Source organism: Sinocyclocheilus rhinocerous, unplaced genomic scaffold (assembly GCF_001515625.1).
Source record: "Sinocyclocheilus rhinocerous isolate Xijiao unplaced genomic scaffold, SAMN03320098_v1.1 scaffold723, whole genome shotgun sequence".
NCBI classification, from domain to species: domain Eukaryota; kingdom Metazoa; phylum Chordata; class Actinopteri; order Cypriniformes; family Cyprinidae; genus Sinocyclocheilus; species Sinocyclocheilus rhinocerous.
The window spans coordinates 43,169-54,142 of record NW_015655571.1 but is presented as its reverse complement, the minus strand read 5'-3'; the positions used below and the strand labels follow the sequence as shown (position 1 = coordinate 54,142).

The following is a 10,974-nucleotide window of genomic DNA, read 5'->3' as shown; positions in this document are numbered from 1 at the left end:
GACCTTTGTTTAGCTTGTTTAGGTGTGTTTGATTAGGGTTAAACCAAAATTCTGCAGGGCTGTGGCTCACCAGGACCAACGTTCGCCACCCCTGGTTTACTGTAATGCTAGTTGGAGGTTGGATTTCTTCTTACCAGAGATTTAAGTAAACCACAAACGCTAAACTAATTTGGTTGCACCATTGATTTCTGATATCTTAATTACATGTTGTGTGGTGCAAGAACCTGACCAACTGAATATTTACTTTTCTTTTCAGTGATAAAATGACCGATTCAAATCTAGATGCCATGAACACTCCTGTAGAGGCAGAAGGAGAGTACAGCACAGATGAGTCAAATCTATATTTTGAAGACCTCACTGAATCTAAACAGAAAATGCATGCAGAGAGCTCAGTCCTTGAACACATTTATGATCCAGTTAAAAAGGAAGTCCGTGACGAAACACTTAATGTGCAGGCAGCTTCATTTCCCTCCACATCACAAGATCAAACCACTAAAACCGAAGTAAGTACAGAGCACAGTACTGAAACAATTAGATAAACCAAACTGATGAACACAGCAGAACACAAGCGCAATATAAGTTCAGTTTTCCACAAAAGTAGTTTTCCACTCTAAAGAGACAATAATGTTTAGTACACAAACTCTTGCACAATTAAAAGCTCAAAATCCTAATTATTAATAATAATTAATATTGTTTCCTTTGGATAATGAGCAGGCTATGGAAAAAGGGAGTAACAAACCTGATGGTCATGCAGATATGAGTGAAGCACCTGAACTTTATGATTCTGATTCATCACTCAAAAGCACAAGTAAGTAAACAATATTGCTTATTAATAAGTTTTGTTCTAATGCTGTGTTGTATTGGTGTGTTTAACTATATTTCTTTGGTGTTTATTCTAGATAGCGCATTTCCCAAGCTAACCATTGTATTTACTGGGAACTCGTCAGCTGTCCAGTTTGGAAATGAAAACATCCTATTAGGGGAAAAACAACAAAATATTGAAAATGCAGAAATATCCAAGATTGTTCCTTTACAGAGAAAGATATCAGAACATCATGTCTCACTGATTAACATGATGACCAGCTTACACGAGGCTGATCACCTTTACTGTTTTAATCAAATTGATCAACTAGTGAATGAAAATGAAATCCACACCTTCATCTTTGTTGTGCGACTGGGCCAGTTAACAGACGCTGATAAGATGGGTCTTGAATGGCTTCAGAGAGTGTTTGGTGATGGAGTTCTTCAGTTTGTGATGATTCTCTTCACCTATGAGACAGAGGAAGAGTGTGACACTATAATAGATGATCTGAAGAAAAACCTAGCTCTGGAGCAGCTGCTGCAGAAATGTGGAGGAAGATATCAGACCTGCAACAAGATGATGAACAACCAATCAGAGATGAGAGACCTGATGAACAAGATTGAGTGTCTGTGTAATGAAAATAAACAGCAGCTTTACACTGGAGAGATGTACAACACATCATTACGACAGAGAGAAGAGCTGAAAAACAGTGAAAGTGGTAAGAAAACTGATTTTCTTTTAAATGTTGAAACAATAAGTGTCTTGTTTCACCTCAATCAAAACAATTGTATTTACAGTAACAATTTTAACAATGTCTAACAGCCAAAATTGCACCAATATGGTCAAGTTAAGCCGACTCGTAACAAAAAACATGATTTTGTAGTCATAGACGCATACATGCTTTGTATGTATTATCAGACAGTATAAAAGTGACATTTTGTAGCTGAGAAACTAAATTATTCTTAAGCATATTATAAATCTACATTTGAGCAGATATTTCCTAACTTCATATAAACTTTTATATTGTATAGATTTATAGTATTTAGAGCATAAAAACACCCTCGCATTGTACAACATTTAGATGCAATGAAAGGTTACTTATATTTCAAAATGTTGCACTGGATTTCACACATTTTAGTCTGGAATTATAGTTTGGGAAAAGTCCAACTAGTAAAATGCATACAAGTTTATGTCACAATAACACTAATATAAGTCAGAACAAATTACTAATCGGAATGATCTCCTCCACTGCATCAAGTTCTTCGTCTGAGGTAAATACAAGGCTTATTTCTTGTATTAAATATTTCTTATTTCTTATCTTCTTCCAAAAATGAAAAGTATTATAGATTAACTTTTAACTTTCGTGCTTTGTTTATGGAGGTGGTGTGGCTGTTTCCATGTTTGCGCATCTCACGCGGATGATTATCAAATGAATAGCGTGCTGCGAGTGGGTGTGGTCACATTACAGATAATGAGCTCAAATGCGAAAGACTGTACCTCGTGTTGGAGTCACACATATTACTTTATCAGAGAATATGTGTTTTTGATAAAATTTTATTTAACCTGTTAACCCGCACCTGGACGCCGGCGCACTGAACGCTCTTTGTTTGCACGTGTCAATGTTTACGAATAGATTAAATTAAAAGGGACATAATTAATCTTGACAAACTATATATCATTCTAAAGGTCTAAGCCTCAAGCATCGACGATAGATTGCTGTTTTTCAATGGAAAGCTTATAAAGAATGTATTTGCTAAATTTCTGTAAGCTGTACACATCAAAACATACATAATCAAAACGTATTATGTACCAGATTCATCGTAATAACGAGTCACAAACGCATCCACTGCTGTAAATCCCGGTTTAGTTAGAAAGGTAAATGTCCACTGAATAACATCCCATAGAGCACTTTTAGTCCAAAATATCACAGTTCTGTTCATAACGTATATTAAAAAATAAAATAAATAAAATAACAGCAGTTTCAAGGTGGCTTTTTAGAACACTAGTGTTCAAACTTTTTTCCTACCACATGACAAGCTAATAACATGGTTGTCAGCATTAAAAGGTATAATTGCTTTTTGCGGTGCAAATTTTGTTTGTGATGAAAATAACTACGTTCTCGTCAGTTGTTTTACCTACGGATCGATGCATTTCTTACAGATTTCTGCTCGTTTGAAATTGGATACAGATGAAGTAGCACTGTAAGATTACATTTGTTTGAATGCATTATTGAGAGAGCGATTGCGTGTGAATATGTGTTGTAGTACTTGTTTAAATCATGCTTTCAGCTGAAAATATTCAGTATCTAGAAGGAACAAACACGTTCCTTGAGAATTCCTATAACTTCCCGCTCATGTCCAATGTTGTCATCATAGCCTTCATATTCTTTCTGATTTGAGTGATCCTTCCCTATCAATCTGGCTAAATATGTTTAACATGTGAATTCTTGCTAAATATGCAGTTATATTACGGGCTGTTGGCATGAATTGTACTCGTGATGGAGCGGTGGAGGAGCGCTCTTGGAGCGAGTGAAAACCACGCTCCGACTTTTAAAAAATCCACTCCTCGCTCCAGTCAAAATCACACCACTCCACTCTGTGCTCCGCTCACATACTCTGATTGTGAGTAACTGTTGCTGTCATGACAGATCTATTTCAGAACCAGCCGCTATCAAAATAATCTGGCTGCGGGCCAGATATTATTGCTGGGGGGCCAGTTTTTTTCTATAAAAAAGATACACGGAATTACTCAAATTATTCTTATTGTATTTTTCTAGTGCTCAAATAAATCACTTACACGATGTCTAAGATTCTGTCTATTATTTTATAATTGAAAAACTATGCAGTGGTATGTATAATGACTAAAATAGTTTGTATAACCCTTCAATACATTTGGTAAATATTTTTCCTCAAACGGGGAATTAATCTAATTAGATTAGAGAAATCTAATTTTTCATGGTATCTTCTTCAGATTTGAAATATAAACTCATGAGACATGTGACTTTCAACCCATTATTTTTCTGGATTGCTCCAGGACTGATTTCATGTATTTTTCTATGAAAAAAAAAAAATTCAGTGTGGTACAATTTTTTTCAAGGCACTTCAGTGTCTATAACTTTTTATCTTTTTGAGCATTATCAACTCTGATGATGGATAGTAAAGCCCAAAGGGTCTTCTTTCCAAAGACACCAAAATTGTGTGTGTAGCACACTGAAGTCAGGAACTGTTACAATTTTAAGTTAGGTAGGTCATTTTCTGCTGTGAGTCCTAAAATGGGGGGTGCAGGTTAACAGGTTAATGAAGACCCGAAGTCAGTGTGGCTTGACCTCAAATCTTCACAGTCCAGCTGCCCCTTAAAAAAAACTATTATTTGTTCATAACTTAAAGTTAAGCAGAACTCTGTGTAACACTCCTTTAGTACGTAATACTCTCAAAGGCCTGGCGTGCTATTCGAAGGTTGGAAGGCAGGAGCAACATAACTTCTCCTCTTCTGCCAATTTTGAATAACCTGGAGTTCCTGCCAAGTACTATAAACTCTGGTTTTAATTTATGGTCTGTTCTTGGTATATGTAGGATGTGTGACTTGTTTGAGGAAGGACCTTCTTTCTTAGGGGCGGGACACAATCTGGCGCCTGCGCCCGGACCTCTTAAATCTCCATGTCTGGTCTCTGGACAGGACCAGGAGGAATTCAGAGGCCTTCCACCTGCAGCGGTGAATACCATTACTCAGGCCATTACTTCATTACCTGGTGTTCTTCCCAGGGGAGAATCCGCAGAGATGTGGTTTTGGGTCAGTGCTATCCTTCCTCCAAGAGAGCCTGGACAGGCATCTCTCTGCATCTACACTCAAGGTGTACGTGACCACTATAGCAGCGAACCACAACACTGGGTAGCAGATCAGTGGGGAAGCATTATCTGATAATTAGATTCCTGAGAGGTGTGCAGAGGTTGAATCCTCAGAGACCACACCTCTCCTCTCCTCTTGGGATCTCTCAGTGGTCCTTAAGGTCTTACAGAGAGATCCATTTGAGCCCTTTCAGTCAGTCAAGTTTAGAGCCTTTTTGAAGATGGCCTTCCTGACTGCGATCACTTCTATCAAGTGGGTGACTGTCTTTAAACAGAGAATCTCTCACTGGATTGTGGATGCGATTCTCATGGCCTATCAGGCCAGGGGCTTACCATGTCCCTTGGAAGTGAGGGCTCACTTGACCAGGGGCGTTGCTGCTTCATCAGCTTTGGAGACTGGTGCCTCACTAGCAGATATTTGTAGAGCTGCAAGATGGGCTACACCTAATACTTTGACCAGATTCTATAATCTATGAATGGAACTGGCTTCATATAGAATTCATGGTGCTACCTGAATTCAGATGTCTGGTAAGGTGCAGAGCTTGCATATAACACCTTTCCCCTCCCCGAGTTGATAATGTGCGTTTGTTGGTTCCAGTTCAGTTCCTTTTATGAACTCTGAACTACCTTTTCCATCACTCAACCATTCTCACGCAACTGAATTTTGCGGAGGAACTCCCTGCAGAACCCATTACTTGTAAGTATCACTCAAGTGAACTCTTGTATTGGGTTAGTGCTCCATATGTGTACTTTCCACTGCTCAGATCCTATTAGGAATCCCTGGACAGAGTGCTCCTCTGTCCCCTTATGTGGAGCCCACCACAGAACCTTCCCTATGTAGTACTTCCTTTCAGTAAGTCCATAGGATTTATCCCCACGTTACCTCACTTTGGGTAGGATGTGGTCTTCGAAGTGTTCTTTTCTCACTTGAGGAAGAGAACACTCCCAACAACCAGGTCCACCAGCCGTTTAATTTTTATTTAAATAACTTCTGCCACTTATTTGTAACTCTGCCAGTTGAGGAGAAGCAGGTCATATTTCCTGGGTGTTGGAAGGTTATGAGGAGGAGAGGTGCATTTCTTTGCACCACGCTGATCTTTTCAGCATCTGCGCCATTGTGGAACACAGTTCAGCCAGTTGTGGCGCATTGTATAGGGACCCTTAGTGTTGGAATTTTGACACAACATTGAAATGACCGACTGAAATGCAAAGTCTTGACTACGTATGGTAACCCTCGCTCCCTGATGGATGAAACGGAGACATTGTGTCCCTTATACCACAACTCTGAACTGACACTGAGTGGGTTGAGATGCTTTTGAGTGAACAAATGCCACTCTGACTTATTTATACCCAGATGTCCGGGGTATGGCCAGCTATGCAAATTTTGCTTGCCAATTTCATTGGCCTTTTCTCAATGATGTCAGAGGTGTCTAGGCTCCCAAGTGCGACTCCTAGTGTTGGTATTTGCTGAGATTCAACCCAATATCTTTGTTCCCTCCATCATGGAATGAGGGTTACCGTACATAAAAGAGATGCTTTTAATCAGTAGTCAAACTTTCACTGGTTATGCTGTCTAACGGTATATTGTGTACCCCTAGTTAGCATAATGTATTGTTACCTTTTCAATGAGATTTTAGAATATTAGTAAAATGAGCACATTTCAATAGGTTTGGGTCAACTATACATAGAGGAAATTTCATAATCCACATTCAGCTAAACAATAAAAAACCAAATCCAAAATACAGCAGGCAACAGGTGTCCTATTCTGAAGGTGTTCTTTGTGTAAGTAATTCAGGAGTCACTTCCAAATATGCATGTTTGACAGTGATAAACACAAGAACTCGGGCTTCATTACCTTGAATCTTTCATTTACAGAACTCTCTGGGGTCTGAAGGCGTTTTGGGGCCCTGGAGAAGTTTTGACATGCCCTGATATATTTTTGATTTTATTTTTTTCAGTTTATTAAAAACATAATAATGGTCTGATTACACTGTAATCAACACAAACTGGGCTACAATAATATGTGAGCAACACGAATGTACACGTTTGTGTTTTTGAAACACTGAGACTTGAACAGTCACGCACATTTGTGCCAAACATTCTTAGACTCTAACATTCATACAGTGTAAACACTCGTACAACTTTTATATCGTATTGTTTTGTATTTTATAGAACATAAAAAAAACATCCTGGCGTCGTGAGACATTTAGATGCAATGAAATGACACATTTTTACACATTTAGTCAGGAGTTTGAAAAAAGTCTAACTAGTAAAATGTGTACAAATTTATGACACAATAACAACAGATACAAGTAACAAAACACTCATGTAAATGATCTCCTCCGCTGGATCAAGCCGCGTGTCACATCTCGTTCTTCTGAGGTAAATTCTAGGTTATTCGTCTCAGTGCGTCTTCTTCAAAAAAACGAAAAGTAACCAAAATGAACTTGATGAATGTTCACGTTTGTTTACAGAGGTGATGTGGGCGTCTACAGGTTTGTGCATCTCACATGGATATTTTTAATATCAATAGCCGCTCGACTCATGGGTGTGATCACATTACAGATAATAAGCTCAGACAGAAGAAACTGTACATCTCGTTGGTTTCATACATATTACTTTATCAGAGGATATTTGTTTTCGACGTGACTTACTTCATTTAAAAGTAGACATTTCAAGTTTGTTTTCTTTATTTTACAAAAGAATATTGTTTTGTTGTTGTTATGACTATACACAAATAAAAGTAAACCCTTTGCAGTTTCAAACAATGCCTTATTCTTATACGTACGATCAAAAATGAGGGAGTATTTGTAGTTCTTTCGCAGTCATCAAGAAAAAATGTACCACTGGTGCGGTCTTTGACCCCAGATGATGAATGTGATTCCTGTTTCAATTTCCTGTTTCTTTTGTCTTCCAAGATGAACCAACAATCAACAAAGAAATAATGGTCCACACAGCTACCAAGACAAAGGAGAGACACATGGTAAGTGCTGTGCAATGTGTTTTAAGATTTAACAAGCAGAATGTTAAAATAGAACACTTACTACTATGCACATACATCTGCTGATGCCTCTGGACACATTATCAGTGATGTTCCTGTGGTGGCTTCTGCCGTTGTTGTGAAGAATCTTTCTCAGAGTCTTGGAGTTTTGATGCCAGAAGAGATTTTATTTTCAGAGACAATAAAACCTGAGAGAACTCTGCAGAGCAATCTCTCGAATCTTTTTCTGTACCCTCTTATATACAGTTTTTTTCTCTGGGCATGTTCAATACATTTCATTCATATGGGATCACGATGCAGTCATGAGACCTTAATTTTATGTTCTGTGAAAATAAGGGCCCCATTATGTGCCATCATGTGCTTATCATGTACTTCACCATATGTCTGCACATTCCATTCTCATACAGATTTCTATACATGCAGGCAAATACACATGATTATAATAGTGGAATAACTTAATACATAAATGGCTATATTTACATCGATTATACTTGAATCATTTATATTTTGATTATTTAAACTCTTCTTCATTCTCCCCTTTGAGACTTACTAAGTCTCACCTTTACTTGTTTTTACCCAGAGTGCAGTTTCATAATCCAGTCTCATTAGTTATTACTACCTAGTGACTAAATGATCTGCCATTAATTGTATTTTCCCTTGTGGCTTTTGTATTTTTTTCTTTCCGTACTATTGGCCATTTACGGGTTCGTATGTACTGTAATTCAGTTGCTTCTCTGTAGTTTGTTGTAGATTGGAAAAACTGGCACCAATATGGGCAATATGCCATTTTTTGGGTACAGTTTCTAAAGACATTTATCTCTCTGCCTCTTTCTATAAAGCATTTTTTTTGATTAATTAAACTCTTCTTCATTCCTGACTCCAGGCCCATAGCCAACTATGAGGTCACCGAGGTCCGGACCTCTGTAAATTTTTCATGTTCAAAAATAAAATTTGTCTTCTGAATTACTAATTTGTTTAAAACTAATCTGTTTAAAACTCCTCACATGAATGTCTGTATGACATGTACAATTCAGTTTAGACAGTTTGCAAAAATGTTTAGCATCCGTGGTATGAAATTAAAATGATCGCTGCGAGGCACTAGTGGAGTGAACAAGGCTTGAGAGAGTTGTGAGTGAGGGCGCGGGCGCAGCCTCTGTGTTGTCTTTCCCACTTAATTTGACACTTTAGAAAGTTAATTTTAGAAGTTGCAGTTTAGGGACAGCAATATCTTTATCTTATCTTGTTTGCAAAAAAATGTTTATAATTCCGGTTTAATTTTCGTTTTTTGTTTGTTTTAATAGCAATCTGGCAACACTGCATCGCCGGCACTTAAACTGACAGTAAACAAAAAAGCCCATGGACAGGTTATTGCTGACATTACAGCACAATCGGTAAGGGAAATGCAAAAAATATTATATTATCTGTCAGAAACATTATCAACGCTGTCAAAAACAGCAGCATTTAACACTAGTACACAGATCTGTACAAGTAGGTTAACAGAATGAAATTAAATAACATAGACTTCTTCATGGCTAGTGTTTGCATAGGCTATGTCATTCATCATAGTAGTTAAATTTTCACAAAGTCATGCTAAAAGCATTCATAAGAGCACTAGATAAAGTTTTCATCTATACAGCAATGATTATTGATTAAAATCTATAAAAGTTTTCATCTATACAGCAATGATTATTGATTAAAATCTATAACAGTAGTAATAATAATTATAATAATTAGTTACATTTATATAGCGCTTTTCTGGGTACTCAAAGCGCTTTACATGAAAGCGGGGGAATCTCCACAACCACCACCATGTAATATGTATTATTGCATGAATAATAAGCAAATGATAAAATTATTCACCCCTAAGTAAAGTATTAACAAATTTTAATGCAATAAATAGGGTATGATTTAAAAATGATAGTTTTTAAACTGTGCAGTGCAGTCTGCACTGATACTGAGTTGTTCTTTTGGGCCACATGGACTTCAAGATATTATTTGGATAAAAATAATGAGGCAAATACACTGAATATTCACTTTGTGATTTGTTTTGATGTTAACTTAATTAGAAAAAATACACAATTACCACACACGCCTGCCCCTAGACCTACAGTACATAGGTCTTTTTACATTTCTTACAGTTGATTAGTGACGAACATGACGCAGAGCAACAAATGACATTGTTAAACATTATTACGAGTGCCGTTTTTGTCCCAAAAGCACAAGCACAAATGTGATACTGAATTTATCCAACAGTTCAATAAATAATTAGTTAAAGGGGTCATATGAGTTGCTAAAAAAGAACATTATTTTGTAGTGACGTAGACATGTGGGGGCATGTTAGAACGAGCCGTTTTAGGTAGGAGTGGACTAGTCTTAACTATTATAAAGAACATCTCTTTGGGTTTGAGACTTTAGTCTTTGCAACTTTAGGGATCTTATCTATGCACGAACAGCTTGTAACACTCCAAAGAGAAAGGAAAACTTGAAATTGCATCATATAACCCCTTTAAAAGGAAAAGAAGAGGCTCAAATGGGCGTGTGTGACACACAAGAAACAGTGAACTCTGTTCTAGTTTGTCACACATGTTTGAGCTTCCGTGTTCAGTGTATCTGATGCACACTTTTGTAACTGTCATTCATTCATTTATTTACCATTGACTTTTATTTGCAGTCAGACTATCTGAGATGTCGTTGTCATAACGTGTTGCTATGGGTTGCGCCTTGCTTTGGATTTGACTGACAGAGTGGCATTCTGACAGTGCAAGCTTCATGCTTTCTAACCACATCTGTACATTTTTACCTTTATGTTGCAATTATTCTGCTTATTGTACATGTAAAATGCAAGAAGTTTATATCAGTAATTCCATATTCATGATTATGACCACACAGTCTATTTACAGTGTGCAAATATAAATACAAAGAAAGAGAAAGTGTAAAATGTTATATATACATGCATATATATTACTTTAACTCTCTTCACAACTCTGTATACATTGGATTGATTTTGATAATTGTAATGTACATGAATTGTGCACCAAACACCAAACCAGTGGCGTAACTACAGACAGTGCAGGCAGTGCAGCCGCACTGGGGCCCGTGCCGCTGGGGGGGGCCCGCAGCGCACGCGGGCCCTGCCCACATTGCAAGCGACTATATTAATATAAATTAATAATAAAATAAAATTAGTACCGAGATTCTTCACAGTACTGAATAAATACATAAATTCGCATGAATTAGTTTTGTGGTTTATTAGTCTAGCGGTAAAGCTTTTGTCAAGCATTTCCGAGGTTCTGGGTTCTAATCCACCCTCGTGTAGTTTTTTTTCT

General features: G+C 37.4%; 1 protein-coding gene across 1 annotated transcript in view; it reads left to right on the top strand.

The window, feature by feature from the left end:
* Positions 1-756: 756 nt before the first annotated feature.
* LOC107718522 (interferon-induced very large GTPase 1-like) overlaps positions 757-10,974 on the top strand; it is an 18,115-nt gene continuing 7,897 nt past the window's right edge. The window contains exons 1-2 of the mRNA XM_016525622.1: positions 757-808; positions 900-1,520. Of these exons, the coding sequence (XP_016381108.1) occupies positions 757-808; positions 900-1,520 (673 nt within the window). The remainder of the gene's footprint in view (positions 809-899; positions 1,521-10,974) is intronic.